Consider the following 27,171-nt stretch of genomic DNA (forward strand, 5'->3'; position numbering starts at 1 on the left):
TTTGATGTTTTCAAGCTTTAATTTCATTGACTTTTCAAAATACAATTCTCCCAGGTGTAAAAGTTACATTCCTACTTTGTATAGTGTACACAACTCCTCACTGATTATTGTGATCACCATGAAGAATGTTAACACTAAATGATTTGGACACAATCCTTGAAATATCAGAGTATTGAAACTAGCCTGTACTGATCCGAAGGTCATTGTTTTTACATATAATACTTTTTTATGTCCACCTATTTTAAGAATTCCATATGATACTTATAAGGTTCATGCAGTGAGAGCTTTTCTGTCAAGCATACAACTTGAAATACAACTTTATTTATGATGATACAACATTATTGTATACAACATTAACATTATTTCACTTGACACCCCTATTCTCACTCATCCTCATCGATTGCACAGTGGTTATATCCAGGTAACCTTATATGTGTGAGATGTATAGGACAAATGGCTCCATGAGATTCAACCACCATAATTAAGTTAATCTGCATCAATAATTTACTTACCCCAGGGGTATATTGCATGACATTCAAAAATGTACAACAAAATTAAGGTTCAATAGTATGAGAACGATAGGATTGCAGACTAAAGATGCTCAATAAAGTTTCCCCGAACATGGTTGGTTCATAGTGGATGTGCAGGCATTTTATCTAAGATTTTTTTTGTAATTGAATGCATCATGTGTTATTTTTCCTCAGAGAGTCGCATGTATTAACTCCGAAATCCACATAAGGTATAATAACATAATTATATAAAAAATTAGGTCCATGCTCCCAATTTTGTTCATATATGACCATGTATAGCTATGAGCAATCTATTTGTAAACTATAGAATAAAGTGCCTATTGAGCCACCATAACCATTGACCTAACATGACTGACAGGCGTATAGTCTATGCTGAATTATATTGATATTTGTACAGAAGAACTTGTATTTATTATATCTAGGAAAACCCTATATTCACAGTATTCAGGGTCATTGTGAGTGTATGCATGTTAGTCCCATATATCCTGATCATGTCACAGAACTGCCTATATTGACAACATTTCTGACTGATTAGGAGTAAACCAATGAGAAGCACCAATAATGGCACTCAAGGTTTAAAACATGTACAACTTGGAATGGGGTAATTACCCTAAACAGGAAAAGTAGGTTATCCCATACAGGAAAAAGGGGTAGGTAATCCCATACAGGAAAAGTAGGTACATTGTAGGTTACCCCATACAGGAAAAGTAGATAGGTTACCCTATACAGGAAAAAGGGGTAGGTTATCCTATACAGGAAAAGTAGGTAGGTTACCCCATATAGGAAAAGTAGGTCGGTTACCCCATACAGGAAAAGTAGGTAGGTTGTCCCATACAGGAAAATTAGGTAGGTTACCCCATACAGGAAAAGTAGGTAGGTTATTCCATACAGGAAAAGTAGGTAGGTTATTCCATACAGGAAAAGTAGGTAGGTTACCCCATACAGGAAAAAGAGGTAGGTTGTCCCATACAGGAAAAGTAGGTAGGTTGTCCCATACAGGAAAAGTAGGTAGGTTGTCCCATACAGGAAAAGTAGGTAGGTTATCCCATACAGGAAAAGTAGGTAGGTTGTCCCATACAGGAAAAGTAGGTAGGTTATCCCATACAGGAAAAGTAGGTAGGTTACCCCATACAGGAAAAAGGGGTAGGTTATCCTATACAGGAAAAGTAGGTAGGTTACCCTATACAGAAAAAGTAGGTAGGTTATCCCATACAGGAAAAGTAGGTAGGTCACCCCATATAGGAAAAGTAGGTAGGTTACCCCATATAGGAAAAGTAGGTCGGTTACCCCATACAGGAAAAGTAGGTAGGTTGTCCCATACAGGAAAATTAGGTAGGTTACCCCATACAGGAAAAGTAGGTAGGTTATTCCATACAGGAAAAGTAGATAGGTTACCCCATACAGGAAAAGTAGGTAGGTTACCCCATACAGGAAAAGTAGGTAGGTTACCCCATACAGGAAAAAGAGGTAGGTTGTTCCATACAGGAAAAGTAGGTAGGTTGTCCCATACAGGAAAAGTAGGTAGGTTATTCCATACAGGAAAAGTAGGTAGGTTACCCCATACAGGAAAAGTAGGTAGGTTACCCCATACAGGAAAAAGAGGTAGGTTGTCCCACACAGGAAAAGTAGGTAGGTTGTCCCATACAGGAAAAGTAGGTAGGTTACCCCATACAGGAAAAGTAGGTAGGTTGTCCCATACAGGAAAAGTAGGTAGGTTACCCCATACAGGAAAAGTAAGTAGGTTGTCCCATACAGGAAAAGTAGGTAGGTTACCCCATACAGGAAAAGTAGGTAGGTTATCCCATACAGGAAAAGTAGGTAGGTTATCCCATACAGGAAAAGTAGGTAGGTCACCCCATATAGGAAAAGTAGGTAGGTTACCCCATACAGGAAAAGTAGGTAGGTTACCCCATACAGGAAAAGTAGGTAGGTTGTCCCATACAGGAAAAGTAGGTAGGTTGTCCCATACAGGAAAAACAGGTTGTATAATTAAAAGATAAGTAAAAGCTGTCACATACCATAAGATATGTGATAAGAAATTGCAGAACAGAACCATGCAATGTTCCCAAATATACGCATGTTATTGTTTGTCACTGAGGTCAATCACAATGTGATAGGCTTAATTGATATACTTGCTTTTTTCTGTTTGATTGTGACAGAGATTCAACTTTAGCATCACATTACTGTGCGTTTGTGTTCAATACAAGCTGTTTGATTGTGACAGAGATTCAACTTTAGCATCACATTACTGTGCGTTTGTGTTCAATACAAGCTGTTTGATTGTGACAGAGATTCAACTTTAGCATCACATTACTGTGCGTTTGTGTTCAATACAAGCTGTTTGATTGTGACAGAGATTCAACTTTAGCATCACATTACTGTGCGTTTGTGTTCAATACAAGCTGTTTGATTGTGACAGAGATTCAACTTTAGCATCACATTACTGTGCGTTTGTGTTCAATACAAGCTGTTTGATTGTGACAGAGATTCAACTTTAGCATCACATTACTGTGCATTTGTGTTCAATACAAGCTGTTTGATTGTGACAGAGATTCAACTTTAGCATCACATTACTGTGCGTTTGTGTTCAATACAAGCTGTTTGATTGTGACAGAGATTCAACTTTAGCATCACATTACTGTGCGTTTGTGTTCAATACAAGCTGTTTGATTGTGACAGAGATTCAACTTTAGCATCACATTACTGTGCGTTTGTGTTCAATACAAGCTGTTTGATTGTGACAGAGATTCAACTTTAGCATCACATTACTGTGCGTTTGTGTTCAATACAAGCTGTTTGATTGTGACAGAGATTCAACTTTAGCATCACATTACTGTGCGTTTGTGTTCAATACAAGCTGTTTGATTGTGACAGAGATTCAACTTTAGCATCACATTACTGTGCGTTTGTGTTCAATACAAGCTGTTTGATTGTGACAGAGATTCAACTTTAGCATCACATTACTGTGCGTTTGTGTTCAATACAAGCTGTTTGATTGTGACAGAGATTCAACTTTAGCATCACATCACTGTGCGTTTGTGTTCAATACAAGCTGTTTGATTGTGACAGAGATTCAACTTTAGCATCACATTACTGTGCGTTTGTGTTCAATACAAGCTGTTTGATTGTGACAGAGATTCAACTTTAGCATCACATTACTGTGCGTTTGTGTTCAATACAAGCTGTTTGATTGTGACAGAGATTCAACTTTAGCATCACATTACTGTGCGTTTGTGTTCAATACAAGCTGTTTGATTGTGACAGAGATTCAACTTTAGCATCACATTACTGTGCGTTTGTGTTCAATACAAGCTGTTTGATTGTGACAGAGATTCAACTTTAGCATCACATTACTGTGCGTTTGTGTTCAATACAAGCTGTTTGATTGTGACAGAGATTCAACTTTAGCATCACATTACTGTGCGTTTGTGTTCAATACAAGCTGTTTGATTGTGACAGAGATTCAACTTTAGCATCACATTACTGTGCGTTTGTGTTCAATACAAGCTGTTTGATTGTGACAGAGATTCAACTTTAGCATCACATTACTGTGCGTTTGTGTTCAATACAAGCTGTTTGATTGTGACAGAGATTCAACTTTAGCATCACATTACTGTGCGTTTGTGTTCAATACAAGCTGTTTGATTGTGACAGAGATTCAACTTTAGCATCACATTACTGTGCGTTTGTGTTCAATACAAGCTGTTTGATTGTGACAGAGATTCAACTTTAGCATCACATTACTGTGCGTTTGTGTTCAATACAAGCTGTTTGATTGTGACAGAGATTCAACTTTAGCATCACATTACTGTGCGTTTGTGTTCAATACAAGCTGTTTGATTGTGACAGAGATTCAACTTTAGCATCACATTACTGTGCGTTTGTGTTCAATACAAGCTGTTTGATTGTGACAGAGATTCAACTTTAGCATCACATTACTGTGCGTTTGTGTTCAATACAAGCTGTTTGATTGTGACAGAGATTCAACTTTAGCATCACATTACTGTGCGTTTGTGTTCAATACAAGCTGTTTGATTGTGACAGAGATTCAACTTTAGCATCACATTACTGTGCGTTTGTGTTCAATACAAGCTGTTTGATTGTGACAGAGATTCAACTTTAGCATCACATTACTGTGCGTTTGTGTTCAATACAAGCTGTTTGATTGTGACAGAGATTCAACTTTAGCATCACATCACTGTGCGTTTGTGTTCAATACAAGCTGTTTGATTGTGACAGAGATTCAACTTTAGCATCACATCACTGTGCGTTTGTGTTCAATACAAGCTGTTTGATTGTGACAGAGATTCAACTTTAGCATCACATTACTGTGCATTTGTGTTCAATACAAGCTGTTTGATTGTGACAGAGATTCAACTTTAGCATCACATCACTGTGCGTTTGTGTTCAATACAAGCTGTTTGATTGTGACAGAGATTCAACTTTAGCATCACATTACTGTGCGTTTGTGTTCAATACAAGCTGTTTGATTGTGACAGAGATTCAACTTTAGCATCACATTACTGTGCGTTTGTGTTCAATACAAGCTGTTTGATTGTGACAGAGATTCAACTTTAGCATCACATTACTGTGCGTTTGTGTTCAATACAAGCTGTTTGATTGTGACAGAGATTCAACTTTAGCATCACATTACTGTGCGTTTGTGTTCAATACAAGCTGTTTGATTGTGACAGAGATTCAACTTTAGCATCACATCACTGTGCGTTTGTGTTCAATACAAGCTGTTTGATTGTGACAGAGATTCAACTTTAGCATCACATTACTGTGCGTTTGTGTTCAATACAAGCTGTTTGATTGTGACAGAGATTCAACTTTAGCATCACATTACTGTGCGTTTGTGTTCAATACAAGCTGTTTGATTGTGACAGAGATTCAACTTTAGCATCACATTACTGTGCGTTTGTGTTCAATACAAGCTGTTTGATTGTGACAGAGATTCAACTTTAGCATCACATCACTGTGCGTTTGTGTTCAATACAAGCTGTTTGATTGTGACAGAGATTCAACTTTAGCATCACATCACTGTGCGTTTGTGTTCAATACAAGCTGTTTGATTGTGACAGAGATTCAACTTTAGCATCACATCACTGTGCGTTTGTGTTCAATACAAGCTGTTTGATTGTGACAGAGATTCAACTTTAGCATCACATCACTGTGCGTTTGTGTTCAATACAAGCTGTTTGATTGTGACAGAGATTCAACTTTAGCATCACATTACTGTGCGTTTGTGTTCAATACAAGCTGTTTGATTGTGACAGAGATTCAACTTTAGCATCACATCACTGTGCGTTTGTGTTCAATACAAGCTGTTTGATTGTGACAGAGATTCAACTTTAGCATCACATCACTGTGCGTTTGTGTTCAATACAAGCTGTTTGATTGTGACAGAGATTCAACTTTAGCATCACATCACTGTGCGTTTGTGTTCAATACAAGCTGTTTGATTGTGACAGAGATTCAACTTTAGCATCACATTACTGTGCGTTTGTGTTCAATACAAGCTGTTTGATTGTGACAGAGATTCAACTTTAGCATCACATTACTGTGCGTTTGTGTTCAATACAAGCTGTTTGATTGTGACAGAGATTCAACTTTAGCATCACATTACTGTGCGTTTGTGTTCAATACAAGCTGTTTGATTGTGACAGAGATTCAACTTTAGCATCACATTACTGTGCATTTGTGTTCAATACAAGCTGTTTGATTGTGACAGAGATTCAACTTTAGCATCACATTACTGTGCGTTTGTGTTCAATACAAGCTGTTTGATTGTGACAGAGATTCAACTTTAGCATCACATTACTGTGCGTTTGTGTTCAATACAAGCTGTTTGATTGTGACAGAGATTCAACTTTAGCATCACATCACTGTGCGTTTGTGTTCAATACAAGCTGTTTGATTGTGACAGAGATTCAACTTTAGCATCACATTACTGTGCGTTTGTGTTCAATACAAGCTGTTTGATTGTGACAGAGATTCAACTTTAGCATCACATTACTGTGCATTTGTGTTCAATACAAGCTGTTTGATTGTGACAGAGATTCAACTTTAGCATCACATTACTGTGCGTTTGTGTTCAATACAAGCTGTTTGATTGTGACAGAGATTCAACTTTAGCATCACATCACTGTGCGTTTGTGTTCAATACAAGCTGTTTGATTGTGACAGAGATTCAACTTTAGCATCACATCACTGTGCGTTTGTGTTCAATACAAGCTGTTTGATTGTGACAGAGATTCAACTTTAGCATCACATCACTGTGCGTTTGTGTTCAATACAAGCTGTTTGATTGTGACAGAGATTCAACTTTAGCATCACATTACTGTGCATTTGTGTTCAATACAAGCTGTTTGATTGTGACAGAGATTCAACTTTAGCATCACATTACTGTGCGTTTGTGTTCAATACAAGCTGTTTGATTGTGACAGAGATTCAACTTTAGCATCACATCACTGTGCGTTTGTGTTCAATACAAGCTGTTTGATTGTGACAGAGATTCAACTTTAGCATCACATCACTGTGCGTTTGTGTTCAATACAAGCTGTTTGATTGTGACAGAGATTCAACTTTAGCATCACATCACTGTGCGTTTGTGTTCAATACAAGCTGTTTGATTGTGACAGAGATTCAACTTTAGCATCACATTACTGTGCGTTTGTGTTCAATACAAGCTGTTTGATTGTGACAGAGATTCAACTTTAGCATCACATCACTGTGCGTTTGTGTTCAATACAAGCTGTTTGATTGTGACAGAGATTCAACTTTAGCATCACATTACTGTGCGTTTGTGTTCAATACAAGCTGTTTGATTGTGACAGAGATTCAACTTTAGCATCACATCACTGTGCATTTGTGTTCAATACAAGCTGTTTGATTGTGACAGAGATTCAACTTTAGCATCACATTACTGTGCGTTTGTGTTCAATACAAGCTGTTTGATTGTGACAGAGATTCAACTTTAGCATCACATTACTGTGCATTTGTGTTCAATACAAGCTGTTTGATTGTGACAGAGATTCAACTTTAGCATCACATTACTGTGCGTTTGTGTTCAATACAAGCTGTTTGATTGTGACAGAGATTCAACTTTAGCATCACATTACTGTGCATTTGTGTTCAATACACGCTGTTTGATTGTGACAGAGATTCAACTTTAGCATCACATTACTGTGCGTTTGTGTTCAATACAAGCTGTTTGATTGTGACAGAGATTCAACTTTAGCATCACATCACTGTGCGTTTGTGTTCAATACAAGCTGTTTGATTGTGACAGAGATTCAACTTTAGCATCACATTACTGTGCGTTTGTGTTCAATACAAGCTGTTTGATTGTGACAGAGATTCAACTTTAGCATCACATTACTGTGCGTTTGTGTTCAATACAAGCTGTTTGATTGTGACAGAGATTCAACTTTAGCATCACATTACTGTGCGTTTGTGTTCAATACAAGCTGTTTGATTGTGACAGAGATTCAACTTTAGCATCACATTACTGTGCGTTTGTGTTCAATACAAGCTGTTTGATTGTGACAGAGATTCAACTTTAGCATCACATCACTGTGCGTTTGTGTTCAATACAAGCTGTTTGATTGTGACAGAGATTCAACTTTAGCATCACATTACTGTGCGTTTGTGTTCAATACAAGCTGTTTGATTGTGACAGAGATTCAACTTTAGCATCACATCACTGTGCGTTTGTGTTCAATACAAGCTGTTTGATTGTGACAGAGATTCAACTTTAGCATCACATTACTGTGCGTTTGTGTTCAATACAAGCTGTTTGATTGTGACAGAGATTCAACTTTAGCATCACATCACTGTGCGTTTGTGTTCAATACAAGCTGTTTGATTGTGACAGAGATTCAACTTTAGCATCACATTACTGTGCGTTTGTGTTCAATACAAGCTGTTTGATTGTGACAGAGATTCAACTTTAGCATCACATCACTGTGCATTTGTGTTCAATACAAGCTGTTTGATTGTGACAGAGATTCAACTTTAGCATCACATTACTGTGCGTTTGTGTTCAATACAAGCTGTTTGATTGTGACAGAGATTCAACTTTAGCATCACATTACTGTGCATTTGTGTTCAATACAAGCTGTTTGATTGTGACAGAGATTCAACTTTAGCATCACATTACTGTGCGTTTGTGTTCAATACAAGCTGTTTGATTGTGACAGAGATTCAACTTTAGCATCACATTACTGTGCATTTGTGTTCAATACACGCTGTTTGATTGTGACAGAGATTCAACTTTAGCATCACATTACTGTGCGTTTGTGTTCAATACAAGCTGTTTGATTGTGACAGAGATTCAACTTTAGCATCACATCACTGTGCGTTTGTGTTCAATACAAGCTGTTTGATTGTGACAGAGATTCAACTTTAGCATCACATTACTGTGCGTTTGTGTTCAATACAAGCTGTTTGATTGTGACAGAGATTCAACTTTAGCATCACATTACTGTGCGTTTGTGTTCAATACAAGCTGTTTGATTGTGACAGAGATTCAACTTTAGCATCACATTACTGTGCGTTTGTGTTCAATACAAGCTGTTTGATTGTGACAGAGATTCAACTTTAGCATCACATTACTGTGCGTTTGTGTTCAATACAAGCTGTTTGATTGTGACAGAGATTCAACTTTAGCATCACATTACTGTGCGTTTGTGTTCAATACAAGCTGTTTGATTGTGACAGAGATTCAACTTTAGCATCACATTACTGTGCGTTTGTGTTCAATACAAGCTGTTTGATTGTGACAGAGATTCAACTTTAGCATCACATTACTGTGCGTTTGTGTTCAATACAAGCTGTTTGATTGTGACAGAGATTCAACTTTAGCATCACATTACTGTGCATTTGTGTTCAATACACGCTGTTTGATTGTGACAGAGATTCAACTTTAGCATCACATTACTGTGCGTTTGTGTTCAATACAAGCTGTTTGATTGTGACAGAGATTCAACTTTAGCATCACATTACTGTGCGTTTGTGTTCAATACAAGCTGTTTGATTGTGACAGAGATTCAACTTTAGCATCACATCACTGTGCATTTGTGTTCAATACAAGCTGTTTGATTGTGACAGAGATTCAACTTTAGCATCACATTACTGTGCGTTTGTGTTCAATACAAGCTGTTTGATTGTGACAGAGATTCAACTTTAGCATCACATTACTGTGCATTTGTGTTCAATACAAGCTGTTTGATTGTGACAGAGATTCAACTTTAGCATCACATTACTGTGCGTTTGTGTTCAATACAAGCTGTTTGATTGTGACAGAGATTCAACTTTAGCATCACATTACTGTGCGTTTGTGTTCAATACAAGCTGTTTGATTGTGACAGAGATTCAACTTTAGCATCACATCACTGTGCGTTTGTGTTCAATACAAGCTGTTTGATTGTGACAGAGATTCAACTTTAGCATCACATTACTGTGCGTTTGTGTTCAATACAAGCTGTTTGATTGTGACAGAGATTCAACTTTAGCATCACATTACTGTGCGTTTGTGTTCAATACAAGCTGTTTGATTGTGACAGAGATTCAACTTTAGCATCACATTACTGTGCGTTTGTGTTCAATACAAGCTGTTTGATTGTGACAGAGATTCAACTTTAGCATCACATTACTGTGCGTTTGTGTTCAATACAAGCTGTTTGATTGTGACAGAGATTCAACTTTAGCATCACATTACTGTGCGTTTGTGTTCAATACAAGCTGTTTGATTGTGACAGAGATTCAACTTTAGCATCACATTACTGTGCGTTTGTGTTCAATACAAGCTGTTTGATTGTGACAGAGATTCAACTTTAGCATCACATTACTGTGCGTTTGTGTTCAATACAAGCTGTTTGATTGTGACAGAGATTCAACTTTAGCATCACATTACTGTGCATTTGTGTTCAATACACGCTGTTTGATTGTGACAGAGATTCAACTTTAGCATCACATTACTGTGCGTTTGTGTTCAATACAAGCTGTTTGATTGTGACAGAGATTCAACTTTAGCATCACATTACTGTGCGTTTGTGTTCAATACAAGCTGTTTGATTGTGACAGAGATTCAACTTTAGCATCACATTACTGTGCGTTTGTGTTCAATACAAGCTGTTTGATTGTGACAGAGATTCAACTTTAGCATCACATCACTGTGCGTTTGTGTTCAATACAAGCTGTTTGATTGTGACAGAGATTCAACTTTAGCATCACATTACTGTGCATTTGTGTTCAATACAAGCTGTTTGATTGTGACAGAGATTCAACTTTAGCATCACATTACTGTGCGTTTGTGTTCAATACACGCTGTTTGATTGTGACAGAGATTCAACTTTAGCATCACATTACTGTGCATTTGTGTTCAATACAAGCTGTTTGATTGTGACAGAGATTCAACTTTAGCATCACATTACTGTGCGTTTGTGTTCAATACACGCTGTTTGATTGTGACAGAGATTCAACTTTAGCATCACATTACTGTGCATTTGTGTTCAATACAAGCTGTTTGATTGTGACAGAGATTCAACTTTAGCATCACATTACTGTGCATTTGTGTTCAATACACGCTGTTTGATTGTGACAGAGATTCAACTTTAGCATCACATTACTGTGCGTTTGTGTTCAATACAAGCTGTTTGATTGTGACAGAGATTCAACTTTAGCATCACATTACTGTGCGTTTGTGTTCAATACAAGCTGTTTGATTGTGACAGAGATTCAACTTTAGCATCACATTACTGTGCGTTTGTGTTCAATACAAGCTGTTTGATTGTGACAGAGATTCAACTTTAGCATCACATCACTGTGCGTTTGTGTTCAATACAAGCTGTTTGATTGTGACAGAGATTCAACTTTAGCATCACATTACTGTGCGTTTGTGTTCAATACAAGCTGTTTGATTGTGACAGAGATTCAACTTTAGCATCACATCACTGTGCGTTTGTGTTCAATACACGCTGTTTAGAGCTGGCTTTTTTGAATGGCTTTGCAGTGGACGCAATTCAAATTTTGTGTTTATATGTTTGTAACGTGTCTGTATGTAATATTACTACATTATAATATGACACACTCAATGAAAATCTATTTAAAGTAGCTTATTATACTTGTTATCGCTATGGATACATACCTGTTCTCCTGAGGTAGGTGTATTTTGTGTATCCAAACTAATGCACATAATACTTGTCTCTATCATATTAAAGGTTTTTAAGTTGTCAGCATCGATATCAATTAAATGTTGTCTTGCCTGTAAATTGTAAACAACATTTGAACTGAGCATTAATTACATATTAATTTATGTAATGTACTCTTAGCACAACATACCTGTTCCCTTCATCTTTATAAATATTTATAAATTTTCAATGAGTGCAGTGCGCTTTAACATCAGTTGAAAACGTTCCAATGTTATTCATTCAATCAAATTTATAAATAATTAATATTTATATGACAGGCACGTGTTCATTGTGTCAAGAGTAGTAGATATACCGGTATAATGCAGCAAGTCGGTAGACTGTTTGGAGATCCGCTGTGCTCAAAAAACATGTTAATTATTTTCAGCAAATGTCGGTTTGTAACTAAAACCATGGCCCATGTACAACGTTCGCAAAATGCATTCAGTCTTCAGAAGTCACTTCACTTACTAACTAGCACATGTTTTTCTGTTATAATTATTATTTTTTTCTTTCGAGCCGTTTTGCAATTGCATTTTCTAGATTCTTTGATTGAACACGGCATTTACAGTTGCAATGTTGCAATACAATGGTGAGCCAAAATTTTTTTTCCAATTTTACCACCCAAATAGAGTGATGGTATGACCTGCCTGCCAAGTATAAACAAAATCGGCCCACCCAAAAAAAATCACACAAGAGTTAAAAAGCCGTTACTGGAATTTTTTGGTAATGAAAAAAGATCTAAAAAAAATTTGTAGTAACTTTGTGTCCACACTCAAGCTGAGTCCACTATGTCTGAGATTATTAATCCTAGATTTGTAGGAAGAGAAACATTTGGCACAAAACTATTCAAAAATCATTTTTTTTGGCTGCTGCTAAGCCAACAGTGGACCAGGAATTTTTTCAGATTTTACCTCCTAACTAGAGTGAAGGTATGACCTTCCTGCAAAGTTTTAGCGAAATCAGCTCAGAAAACATAACAGAAAAATTAATATGTGAAAACATAGAAAATCACACACACAAAAGTGATTACTGTAAAATCTGTATTAAAAGTCGCTGCTTCTATTAAAATGGTACAATGCAACAGAGGTGATGTGGCTTTTATTAGAGCATCTACACATATGAGAAATGATGAATTTTTGGGTCTCAATTATTCAAAAAGAATGGGTGTGGCTTTTATAAGGGATGCGGCTTCTAATACAGATTTTACGGTATTATGGCAATCCTAGCGGAGTGGATCACCAATAGAACAGTTAGCGCAATTTCAGGAAATTAATGAAATGCACACTGTACAGCAAGTTGTATACATTATATAAATCTAAATCTCAGTTTGAAAATCAATAAAACATGCAGAGAAAACATATGCATGTCTATCAGCAATATCACAAGATTTACCTTGGCCCAAGATGTTCTATCCCAAGCTGTTAATGCTCCAATACCAGGACCTGGTGGTAAACTGTCACAAGTAGACTTTATGGATAACAGCTGCCTGTATCAAACATACAATTGCAAATCATCATATCTTCCGAGCTTCTCGTCAGAAAAAAAGAAATTTGCTCACAAAACAAATCAATCTATATTGTTATATAGTGTTCTAATAATATTAAATGACGTCAATTAATTCATATCCAAGAAATGATTGCATTGTTATTGGTTTCTGACGTCATAACATCTGAGAAATTGAAATTGCCAGACAACAAAATGGCTAGATGAGTTTCAAATGTATAATGTACATGTGTGGTTCACAACAGTAATATGTCTAGATGCTGGTACAAAGATTGGGTACCGGGACATAGTATATGTAATGATTAAGTTAACATACTTATACAGTTCCGGTTGAGTGATAGGTTCATCATCTTCATCAATAATATCAAGGCGAAACACATGACCATTTATAAATACTGCCACGTATCCTGGACATGAACCTTCTGATTCTAAAACAGAAATCAGACTAGTATTCAATAATTGAACTGATATTCACATATGACTGGCAAATTGTAATGGGTTTATCTCACTCCGTATGTGAGGACTGTTATGAAATCTGATTACCAAAGAGTGAGAGATATAACTTAGAATAGTAATTACACATATACTATGTAATAGAAACAATAGAAAGAAAATACTTGTGGTGAATCATAGCTAACAAAGGTATGGTAGGGAATTTAAGACTTTGTGCAATTACAAAGTTTCTGACAAATAACTACTAAGAATGTTAAGCTATATAATTTGACTATACATGTACTTAGATTGAAAAAAAAACTCTCTGGTGAAGGATGGGAAAGACTCATCATATACTACATATAATAGGGTATCTCAATGAGCAGTGAATGGTAGAAATAACTGAGAGGCATGCGTTTCCTTGTAGTAATTGACAGGGAGAAATTACTTACAGACAGATAGGTATGTAAACTTCAAGATCGACTAAAGAAAGTTTTAATTTTGGGTCGCTGGTAAAGCTCAATTTGTGTCCAACCAACATCCACATTTAACTGATGTTGTCATTTAACTGATGTTGTCATTTAACTTACTTGTTCTAAATGCAGAAACTAGATGATCCTTGTGGATTCCAGGCACTTGACACACATTAAATACTGTGTAGTTTTGGTTCATACACATTGGTTTATTTCCCATAGCTTTTGCTTTGACTACAGGAAATACTTCACTTGAATATAAAAACAGTAATAGGATTTATTCAAAATACTAACCAACAAATTGTTAAAAACCACTGACTTTTGTGTTGCGTTTAGCTGAAAAGCAGAGCAAAGTCAATGTACATAATACAATATATCTCAATAGACTGATCCATAATGAATAAGTCAATGACGTAGTTCCTGTTGTGTTTTTAGTGACTTTGTCAAACAATAAAAAGCATACCGGTAGTCAGATTATGTTTAAATATTGAGATAGTACAAATGTGCATGAAACAGGTATAAAGACTAAGTTTGAATGAAATTGGTCAAAGCATGCCCTAGAAACTTTTAATGACAAATGTCCAAATTTTTTTTTTTTAGAGACAATTAATGGTTGTCAGTTGAAGGTCAATAAAATAGAACAAAGCCCATATTCACATGTATCATGACTTATGATGGACCAGCTTTGAATAAAAAAATCGCTCCAGGCATGCACAAGAAATGATAGACAGAAGGATGCACATGACAGCCAAAAGTCAGCAATTGGTTATCATTCCATTGTTCAATGGTTTATAAAGGCTTCATCTATGTACTTGCATTCACAATGTACATTTAGGGAGACAGGCAGATATCAACTGAAGGCAAATTTCAACCATGCTTGCCAATATGAAGAGTAATAATTAAGTTGTTGTACCTGAAATTTGTTGGCAATGAAGACAAACCAGAGTACAAGTGAAAGTGTTTATTAGTAATGCCATTTCATTGAATCCAAAAATAACTTAAAACAACGTTTAACCCATTATATCTTGCCTTTATACCAAATTTATACCCAATCCGTAAAATCATCTCTGTAAAATGGGCAGAACACTATTAAAAAACAAAATGGCTCCCAGTCAGCCATTTTGAATTGAATAACAAAAAAAATGAAGTACATCAGTAACCCACTATGACTGATGTCAATGCCAAGTTTGAATGAAATCGGTCAAGGCATGTCTGAGAAACGGTTGATGACATGTCCAAATGTTGATTTTTGGTGTTTTTGGGGGGGGGGGAATGGCCGACAGTCGGTCAAAGGTCAACCAAATCAAAAATATTATGACTTGTCTTTGTACCAGCTTTGAAGATAATCTGTCTCAGAGAAATGACGACGAGCAAACAGACACATGGACAGAACCCAAAACATAAGTCCTCGTTTTGCACTATGTCCACCAGGGACTAAAAACAGTATCTTACTCTGGTACTGGCACTGTATACGTGATATTGAGGACAAACAACATTACTATGTATAAAAGACTACATACTTTCTAAGTAAATTCCACTGATATCCGTAGGCATATATTAACATTGAACTTCTTTCCATCTGTGTTCCATATTTTGCAGGCCATAAGTCATAACACAGAGGAAATGGACCACTGTAGTTAACACTGACTGCTATTGAATCTCTGGGTATAAGATATGCTGTATCAAGCCACCATTCCTCAAGCTAAAAAAATAAGGATTGATTGATTGATAAAACAACAACTGTCAACAAGCATGATCATGATCCACATGATTAATTGATTTAACGAATCAGTGACAGATTGGACATATAAACGTCCAGCAACCACCGGTGTGACCATTAGTCCGACTAATTGATTGATTGAATGATTAATTAATGAGATATTGATGGAATAGCTGAAAACTAATTATGTAAATCAGGTAACTGATATGAACAGATTTGAGTGTAAAACTAATAAGGCCTGCGTAATGTAATATCTACATGTATGTACCAAGTTTCATTGAAATGTGATTAGAAAAAAAAACCTATGAATTATTATTAGAGAATTAATATGAACAAATTTCAACCCAAAATTCTAGAGCATTTATGTACCAAATTTTATTCAAATGTAATGATCAGTAATTGAGATATCAGTGTAAATTAATTATTTTAATTAGGTGATTAATAAGCATAAATATTTACCAAAAACTAATTGGGTCTCTGCTTAGTCATTGAAATGTGATGATGAATACTCTGTAAAAGTTTCATTAAAATCTAATTAGTGTTTCTTTATATATCAGTGGAACATTCATGGAAAAAAATTAACTAATTATGCGAATAAGGTAATTAATATCCACAATTATTTACCCTAAAACTAATCAGGTCTCTGCATAGTCCTAGAGGATCTATGTAGCAAGTCTCATTGAAATATGATGATTGGTACTTGAGTTATCAGGCGAAAAGCTGAATATTAACTAATTATGTTAATAAGGTAATTAATATGCACAAATATTTACCCCAAAACTAATCAGGTCTCTGCACAGTTCTTAAGTAACTATGTACCAAGTTTCATTGAAATGTGATGATTACTACTAGAAATATCAAAAGCTGAAAATTAATTAATTATGCAAATTAGGTAATTAATATATACTGATATTACCCTAAAAATTATCAGGTCTGTGCAGTGTCCTTTGATATCTATGTACCAAGTTTTATTGAAATGTGATGATTAGTACTTGAGATATCAGTGGAAAAGCCAAAAATTGATTAATCATTATGCAAATTAGGTAATTAATATTGCACAGATTTTTACCCAAAACTAATTAAATCTGTGCATTAGTTCAGAGCATCTATGTGCCAAGTTTCATCAAAATCCAATGAGTGGTTCTTTAGATATCAGTGGAACAATCATGGAACAGCTAAAAATCAGCTAATTATCATGCAAATTAGGTAATTAATATGCATGGTTTTTACCAAAACCTAATCAAATCTACGCATTGACCCAGAGCATCTATGCACCAAGTTTCATCAAAAATAAATGTATGGTTCTTGAGATATCAGTCAAACAGACACACACACACGGACTCACTAACTGCAAATGGAAGTCAATAAAAATGAATCAAATTAGAATGGCTAAGATTTTAAAAGACAACTAAAAACAGACTAAATTGAGGTTAGTAACGAAAAAAAAAGAAATAAAAATATATAATAAAATAAAATGAGATACCCACAAAATACTAAAGCAGAATATAAAAACAAAAATCCAATGAACACGTAATAATATTTATATATAACAAGACATGACATGTCATGTCATAGCCACTGCTCAGAAAAAAATTTAAAAACTTATATTGAACTTAGTTTGTGTCAGAGTGAATTAATTCATTATGAGCTGTATTAAAATTCTGTTATTAAATGTTCAGAATTGATGTGTTACAATTTCAGGGGGTGGGGTAAAAATATATTCAAAATATATTGGCTTTTCTGAGACAACTTATAACTTGTTAAACATATAATGCGATGTGCACTTGTAAACAATTATTACCTGTCCCTGTACCAACTTTGAACAAAACTGGATGACACATATCTGAGAGAAAGCTGTTAACAGCTAGAAAAAGCTTGTTTTTTTTAGATTTTTGAGGGGAAAAATGGCCTCCAAGTCGTAAAACTTTATCCAATCAAACAGGTCATGAATGACAATCCTTGGTGTACATTACCTGTGTCAACAACTTTACTTCCCATGTACTTCATGTACAGATCTACATGTAGTTTGTGGCCCTGAATTAGTTTCAATATCTCTAAATAAGGACAAGAGTACTTCTCATATGACAATGATACAAATAAAGTGCAAAAATCCAGAAAAATATTATCAAGTTTTTATTATCATACATTAATATTAACAAATCGTGTGAAATTGAACTTTTATGTACAGAGAAACACATATTTATGCTTTGGTTGACAGCACTTCTCAAAAAAAAAAAAAGACGACCTGCAAAACTTTATACAATTGTCAGACATGCAGCGAATAGTATGCTTTTGTAATATATGCAGTTTCAGTGGCTTTGCTTTCCGAGAAAAAAATTCTGGCTCTGCACCTGAAAAAAACAAAAAAACATTTAGTCAAAAGTAAGCAGAAAAAATGTATGCAGATGATATATGAGCAGCTCCACCAAATATAAAAATATTCTTTCCATAGTTATGACTCTAATGTGATCGTACAAGTTTATTGTGATTCTATATGTGTTTGTAATATTATTTAGCTTTATTTAGCATTCTGTTTAGTTGGTTAACTTTACTGTATCTTAATGTAGTTTATTTTATTTTTATACGACCATAGAACAAGTCACTGTAGTTTGTTTTAATGTTGAATACAAATTAAATCAGTCACTGTATAGTGGTGACGTATTGCGCGAAATTGTTGCAAGGACAATACTTTTCTCGATTTGCGTGTCGTCGTGCGTCGATAAAAAATGCATGGAATGGTCGGCAGTATCGATCAAGTTTGTCTAGTGTGACATTCGTGGCTGGCGACAAGATGCCGTATAATCGTTTAAATAGACGTCAAGGAGGAGTGAAAGGCCATAATTTGGTGCTACAATAGACGTCATGAAATGTTGGAAAATTACAGTCAATCAAAAAGCAACACGAAAGACCAGATTTACCGATGTTTTAGTGCGATCTTTTGGCTTCGTTTCTCATGGGGAAAAAGGCAGGATTTTTTTAATCGGATTTAGAAAAATAAATAAACGTACCGTCCCAAATAAAAATGTGCCGGGTGGAATTTTTCTGTGGAAAAAATAAACGTACCGGTACGTTTATATTGGGACATTTAGCGTTGTGAGCAAGCTCTCCTGAGTAGCGACATATTTTTAACTTCGCCTATTGCGTTTCCAGTGGATTACGTAAATAAACCAACACTTTCAATGAGTACATGCCGACCCAACTAAACTTGTTTATGGCTGTTTATGAACAGCGAGGACGCATCTCATAGAACAATAGCTGTGGAAATCATAAACAAATGTAAATGTTGCGGAAATCAAGCATGGCGATAATGATTTTGAGTGAGGCAGAGTCTGGCAAGCGTCTCAGAGCAGCATTGCGCCGACACCACCACGACGTTTGAATCCCGGTGAGAGCACTGCAAACCTCTTAAGTCACGAGGTAAACTTTCAATTTACACAATACATAATCAGTTCCTACAACCATAATAAAAAGGCAGTTTTTCTGGCGAAACTCTCGCCAGGTTAGCAATAGTTTCTCACGATCACCAAACCCGAGACACAAACGATAATACAAAGTGTATAAATACCATAACAAGCACAGTTTCTTACCTTTGAAATTGATGAGACACAATTTTGTCCATAGAAGCGTTGCGCAAATAAAGATACAATTCCGGGATACAATATCCTCACAAAATTGACTGATTTCCACCGAGACGAGAACTGCGTAAGCATCATCAAACTCTGGTAATTTCGGGAAAAGTCGGATTTTGAAGGAAAAATGTTAAAAATCAAGGAAAAACACAGTGAAACTTTGAAGAATCGAAAAAATAACTTGATGTGCACAATAGCACCATCAATTTCTGTCTCTGTACCAACTCTGAACTGAATTGGATCACACATGTGTGAGAAAAAGCTGGTAACATGAAAATGTGCACACACATTGCACAGACACGACCCAAATTAATACCCTCCGGCGGGGGCTAAAAAAAAGTCAATGACTAAGTAGGTGCTGCTGTCTAATAACAAAGCTGTATTTCAGATATTGTGCCAGAGGAATTGTTAAGTTATTATGTGACATTATTTTTATGAATTTAAGTCAGCAATAATCTTTCAGCTTCTTTGTGTAAAATGATCCTCTCTTATTATATACTGGGCATATTATAAGGAAATCTTCAATATCATTTTGTTACACAATTTGCAGATTCTGTTGCTACTTTTGATTCAGTTGTGTCTTCCTTCCTCTTTCAATTTCTAAATTGTAATTGCTCAATTTAGTTAGAGTGCTTTTCAGTTCTTTATTTTTTAGCTTTATTAAGTAGTTTTCCAAGATAAAACTTGTTTTAAATTTTTTGTATGTCCTCAGTTTGTTTTTTGTATTAGTGTTTTGTCTGTTATCATCATTAATTGTGGTAATCCAATGATATATAAAATGAATAGATACATGTAGGAAATCTACTCAACTCACTATAAATTCCCAATTTCAGAGTGCTTTTTGATACAACTAGGATGAAGCGACAGAAGCTGAGATGTAGATCTTCTATCGTAAAGTTGAATAAACTTTCTTCAGCCCATACTTCACATCCATATATAAGAATTGGTCTTATTAGTTTCCAATAAATTTGTACTTCCGGGCAATATAAGGATATTGACTTAAAAAAAATAGGGGGTCATCAACCTAATTTTTGAGAAAATGATGGTTGTATGTAATTGTTCTTAAAATAGATATTTTTAAAAATATTAGGACAAGTTTGTCAAAATACGTAACTGTAAAACACAAAAGAATGCTATAGCATAGAGCAATAGTTTCATGATTTTACCAAATAACCCAATGAACATTGTCATGCCATTTATGACAAAATTTCTCTAAAATTATGAGTAGGCGTCTTCCTTAATGTACGGATAAAAAGATAACACAAAGTGTGTTCCTTCTCATTTAACAACAATTTTGTTGCACTATATCATATCGATGTCAGTCACTATCCAACCAGTAGCACACACATACTGGTAGACTGGTGTCAAGGCTATAATGGCTAGACTGTCAAACTTTCTTCCAGATCCAATAAATGTCAAGAGCATTCCGCGACCATTCAAGGAAACGCAGTGCAAATGTTGTAGACTACTTTGTTGAAGCTACATTTGGTTTATCTCACTCTGTATGTGTGTAGAATATCATGGATTAATATTTGAATATGTTCTGAAAAGGTTCAATAAAGTGCAGCCATACTTACCCAGTTTCTGCTATGCTTGGCTTTTTCTAGTAACTGTTGTTGTAGTTGTCGTCCAGACCCATCACCAAATTCTTTTACCAATTTTTCTGTCTTTTTGTAATCTTCATCTTTTACAAGGGGTTTTACTAATAAAGAAAGAAAGAAAAGTTTACCTAAAAAAGTTGAATGAATATTTTGTCTAAAAAAGCCAAACTGACATGAAATGCCTTATTGTTGTAGATACTGAAAACGAACACATTACAAGTCAACATTAATATTGTGTTATATCCACTTAAACGTGGTTCAATCGATATACAAGTTACTGATCTGCACATCAGCATTAGAAAAAGTTCATTGATCTAATCTGTACTGTCACAACTATACGGTCAAAGTACAGCAGGACTGCTTTTTGTTTTGGTTAACCTGGATAACTCTGCATAGACAAACACATAATTTGCAACACGTTATCACGGTATTGTTAACCTTGCCCTTACAAAAACACCTTGTCCTTACAAACTATGTGAATCACACAAACCTGACTGCAAGTATTTGTCCAGCGTCTGATCCAGTGGTGGAACAGGCAAAGGTGGAAGGTTGTCCTGGTACTGAAATGTTCTTTCCTGTGGTGACTCCATTGATACGATCGTGTTCACTTTGGAGTAAACTAAACTCAAAGTAGGTCTGGTACTGTTAACCTGGAGAAATCACGTATAACACGAGTAAATTTTAGTTCATTAACTCAGAACAAGTGCAGCTGTGGAAGTCTGTTTTATTTCATTGACAAAAACGTTCATCAATCGACAATTATTTCGACTGTATGAATTCTGTAAATATTAAACTTCAACATATTTAAAAATATATATATTTACATATGTACGTATTTACTTACATTATCATGCATATAACATAGTTCTTTGAACGATGACTGGTTAGCCTACAATACGAATATCGCGGTTACACTAGTGTGCACATCTTGTTGTAAACTTATATCGTGTATAACCTTTGACGTTTGTGAGTACGCCCTCTATTACTTTAATACAGTTAGAGCATACGAAGTTGATAATGTACCCGCCACACATTTATAAATGGGAAACCCCAGGCCCGTAGTTTGGGGGGGGTTCGGGGGGTTCGGTCGAACCCCCTAAATTTTGGAAGTGAATAGATTTATGATCGTAGATTAGAACATAATAAAACAAACAGTATTAATTAAAATAATTATCATCGTTTAAATCACTTGACTCAGTGAGGTAACTATCAGACTCGTCGAAATTGCATAGTAATGAGCATTTAGGTGGCAACGAGCTTTAAATGTCAATCGTGAAGTTACTTCGTCTTAGCTCAACAGCAGCCAATCAAAACAGGTTGTTATAAATGGGCAAGCTTTTATTCGGTGATTCCGCGATGGTGTAATGAAGATCGCGTTCAAGCAACTGATGTTAAATATTAAAGCAGCATTGAAACAATAATGGGGGACAAGGGGGGTAGCTGGTACAGTTTTACGGGAAATAAAAGGGCTTTTTACAATTTACAAGGAAAAAAAGACGATTTTACAGTTTACAGTGGAAATTGAATTTTGCAGTGAATTGTGTCATCTAGTCGTTTTACAGTTTCGAAAATGTAATTTCCCTGGATCTTCACGACTTTTTTTTATTTGGATGTAAATTCTTGTACGTACCGAGAAAAATTACACATTTTTACAGTGTACGAAAAAAATATTAGATTTATTACGTTGTACGTCTATCCTGTGATTACAGAATTACGGAATTTATTTTTTCAATTTTCGATGTATGAACAAAAAAATATTGCAATTACGTTGAACGAAAATATCCCTTGCCCTCCGCCCAATAATGTAATTGTAGTCACTCTCTGAAGGATGTGGTGGTCCTGAATAGGTCCATTTGTCTTGTGCTAGTGTTCGTATAGTTAGTAAAGTGTGGGATTCGAACGGGATTGAGACGGCAACACGACACTGTACTTTCATATTGGTTCATTAGTTTTGTATTCTTCAAGTTAATGATGGCATATATACTGTTTTGTTCTAAGTGTATCAGCCAAATGTAGTAAACTTATTGTATTAGTACGTGTAGCCTGTGTTATTGGACATAGTGTACAGCTACGGGTTGAAAACATTTATCATCACGAGTTGTATAGATCGAAGAGCTTCTTGCAGCCAAAAATTTATCCCACAGTGTTGCTTCGGCACTGAAACTATGCGATAAATCATATTTTTCAAACATATTTTTTTACACGTTTTTTTTTTGATGTCGTAGAAAATTTTCTATATTTTTAGTGGGTTCATAAAAAGGAGAGGTAGTCATTGAAGTTTGAGACCGCTGCTAAACTGCTACTATATGCATATTATTTTACCGCCCTCTAAAAACAGATTTACAGTGAACTAACAAATTCACGTACTGCAAGAAACTTGGTAGTATGCCATTGGTTAGTGCATTTAATTTGTTTGATGCAATCATTGTGCCAGCTATTTCTTATGGTAGCGATATGGGGGTGCCAAAATTCGAAAATCGAGAGGGTACAGACAACATTTTGCAGATATCTACTTAGCATTAATAGCTGCACAAACAATGTAGCGATGTTGGACGAATGTGGAAGGCTGCAATTATGCTGTGATTATTTTAAGCGTTGTCTCTTATATTGGTTAAAATTAAATAATAAATAGCTGGAACCCCAAAACATGTTATATCATGCTTAAACAGTTAGACAAGACCGACATACTTACTTGGGAAACCCACGTAAAAATCTCCTGTTCAAATATGGATTCGGCATTGCCTGGTTTGAAAAACAAGTTGCAGGTACTGCTAATTTCTTAGGGATATTTACTCAAAGAATAAAAAATTGTTGTCAGCAAGAATGGCATGCCTCAACAGTCTGGGCTTACTTCGTCGCTACACAAACTGCCACACAATATATTAACTAGCTCTGTATCTTTTAAAAGTTTTCAAGCGACGAGATAAATATGAATCCAGCTTAACTTAGTACCATATGTTTACATGGATGTTGTATTGTTTTTAAAACGTGATATGCACTTTTCTACCCATTACATTTTGTACGATGTGGTGAGGCCCTGTACAGAAATAAAATTACATAATTGACTAATACTAAAATGAATAATTGTAGACAGATTTCGACATGAAATTGTGTCACTTTTATGTGCGCTAACATCTGTGAAGAGCAAAAAAGCTCGTGAGTAGCATTCTACCTTAAAATGCTTGGACAATAATGCTAAGATACGTACAGTCTTGTCTTTTTTGTGTACAACATTTTGCCGTAATGGATCAAGGGTGTGGGTGTGTTTGTCTGTGGGTGGGGAATGGCCTATGACCCCTTCTCTAAAATGGTAAAATAGTTCAAAAATGTTATGTAGAATAACTTACCAACGTAACACAAAGTAAACCAATTGAATTTAAAACCGAGAATATAAAAATGTATGTAACAGAGCTCAAACAATTTTTGAATATTATAAAATTCACACGTTTCACATCAAATATATCGTTTATTGTTGTTTTCGAACCCCCTATTCAAAAGTGCTGGCTACGGGCCTGTAACCCTGGAGCTAAACATATGAACATATTTATTTTTCAATGTTATTTACTACTGTATGTTAGTATAATTTTTGTAGACATTTTATTGCTACATAAAGTACATTATTATATGAACGTTGCCAGTCTTAATTCCTCCTTTATACTAGTTTTATCAACACTATATGTTCAGAACTTGGCAGTTCTATAGAGCTACACTAGTTGTTATCAGTTTCTTAGAAAGGTATAGCGAATTTTGTCGAGAAATAGTCTTCTTCATCCTTGAGAAACAGAAACAAAAATTCAACACTGAAAAAATGTGTTAAAATATTTGCATAACTGAAAGATCTGCACGCGCGAAATTTTGGATCCGACAGTGAGATATGAAATCGCACATTTAGTCATTACGTGCTCAAAACCGGATATGTATTAATTATTGCAGAAATATCTTCACACCAACAACACGAATGCGGGAATTCCGTGTCAAGCACCATAGCATATACTATTCGATGAAAAAATCGTAAAAAATAAATATAAATTACGTAAACGAGGGGTGAAGGCGAAATGTCTGTAACCGCGAAATCAATGACAATTACAATGACAATTTGTTTATTTCCTTGAATATTTTCTTAAATACACACTATAAATATGCAAGGAAAGGGGAAATACTTGAAGCAAAGCTTGTAAAATATATTTCCCCCTTTAAAATTAATTTGTAACTTACTCCTTTGCTAGCAGATTTGACAGATTTTTACTTATGCAAATTAAAAATAAATTTAATACAACAAAAGATATACATATCTCTAAGTTTAATTTTGCAAAATATCTAAATCGGCTAAAACAGTGGCATGTAATTTATACTACACTATCAATATAGTTATTCAATAATTCACGTTTACATACCTTTCTAAATAGACAGCAATTGAAACAATTTTTAAGGTTACTAGGAATACCATTCCACAATTTTACACCACTATGAGTCAAACACATAGATTTTAAAGTTGTTCTTTTATAATTGATTTTAAAAAGACAGACTTGCAATCAGTTTAAGCGCCCTCACATTACCGGCCAGATTCGGGTTGTAAATTTGATATATACTAGTACATGTACGTCATACGGTGTATGCAATCATTTGATTAAAAGCCCAAAAGTTGAAACAAGCAATCTTATTGCGTGGTCAAAAATGAAGGATGGTATGTAAATCTTTGAACAATAACAATATCTACGTTGCCGCTCGAAGTTATGTTAACTGTTAATTAAAGTTTGAGTTACAAAATTTGAAAGGTAAACAAAACAAAACAAAACAAAACAAAACAAATATATGTTGCCCATAACTCGAAGTTCTGTTAACTATTAATTGAACACCGAGTTACAATTTGGGCGTGATTTCACAAAAGTGGGCGTGGTCATTTTTGTAACTCGATGTCCGTAGCTTGAACAATTCAGTATCTACGCCCGATCACCAAATAAAAGCTTACCTATTTATAACAACTTGGCTGGATTGGCTGCTGTTTAGCCTCTCAACACAACACCAGCGTAATTTCACGATTGTCACATTTAAAGCTCGCTGCCACCAAAATGCTCATTACTATGCTGATAGTTACCTCACTGAGTTAAGTGATTTAAACGATGACAATTATTTTAATTAATACTGTATATTTTAATATGTTTTAATTAATCTACGATCATAATTGTATTCATTTCACTTCCAAAATGTAAGGGGTTCGACTGACCCCCCCCCCGCTAACTATGGGCCTACAGTTTTAGCGACCCGAAGAGCTCATTGTACGTTTGTATTATTATAACGAATAAATCTTAAAACTTGTAGAGCTGAATGCATGTATATGAACACAAATATACAAGTTGAAGGAGTTCAAGAACAGTGATTGAATTCTATTGAGTTTTATCATGGATGCCTGTTTACTTTTATGGTTGTTTTGATAAACTTAATTTCAACAGCTTCAGCCTGAAATGGAATTTTACAAACATATCCGACGCCATCCTGCCGTGTGCGCAGCTATATGCTACAATGCGTTCCAGTTCGCATTACAAGTAGAACACTGAAACAAGCTGCATACGAACTGCACACTGCTTGAGTTTTATTTACAAGGTACAACAAAAATAGGAATAAATACAAAATCACTAAAATACTAAATAATGTAATAATGAAAAATAGGTAAAATTCGTCATAACAGAAAAAAATAAGAGTAAAAGTTGATATTACTGACAGCAGGTCAGATGTCAAGTAAGACCCTGCTTCCTGACTTAAAAGTTTTTACTTATGAACTGTGCTACTGGTATAATAATGTTTTCATTATGTAACAATTCAATGAATTGAGTATGTCTAGCACGAGTATAGGTTTATGTCAACACGATTCTCTTTCAACAAATACACTGTACATAATATGTCGATATACATTGTACTGTCAAAATACACACAATGCGTAACAAAATCAAACAAACCGGTGCCGTCACAAGGCAAAATCCACAACTCTCAATTTTTTGGGTAGACTGGGTTGATTGGCTGTCATGGTCATGAGGTATAATAAAACATTATATTACCTCCATCTGTGATAACATACATGAAAGGAGTCGTC

General features: G+C 35.2%; 1 protein-coding gene across 1 annotated transcript in view; it reads right to left on the reverse strand.

The window, feature by feature from the left end:
* LOC102801069 (peroxisomal carnitine O-octanoyltransferase-like) overlaps positions 1-22,043 on the reverse strand; it is a 63,446-nt gene extending 41,403 nt beyond the window's left edge. The window contains exons 1-8 of the mRNA XM_085501924.1: positions 21,928-22,043; positions 21,574-21,733; positions 21,060-21,184; positions 15,654-15,835; positions 14,251-14,384; positions 13,545-13,656; positions 13,118-13,211; positions 11,679-11,799 (exon numbers count right to left, since the gene is read on the reverse strand). Of these exons, the coding sequence (XP_085358050.1) occupies positions 11,679-11,799; positions 13,118-13,211; positions 13,545-13,656; positions 14,251-14,384; positions 15,654-15,835; positions 21,060-21,184; positions 21,574-21,733; positions 21,928-21,939 (940 nt within the window). The 5' untranslated portion in view covers positions 21,940-22,043. The remainder of the gene's footprint in view (positions 1-11,678; positions 11,800-13,117; positions 13,212-13,544; positions 13,657-14,250; positions 14,385-15,653; positions 15,836-21,059; positions 21,185-21,573; positions 21,734-21,927) is intronic.
* Positions 22,044-27,171: the final 5,128 nt, after the last annotated feature.

Source organism: Saccoglossus kowalevskii, chromosome 7 (assembly GCF_978046115.1).
Source record: "Saccoglossus kowalevskii chromosome 7, keSacKowa6.1, whole genome shotgun sequence".
NCBI lineage: Eukaryota > Metazoa > Hemichordata > Enteropneusta > Harrimaniidae > Saccoglossus > Saccoglossus kowalevskii.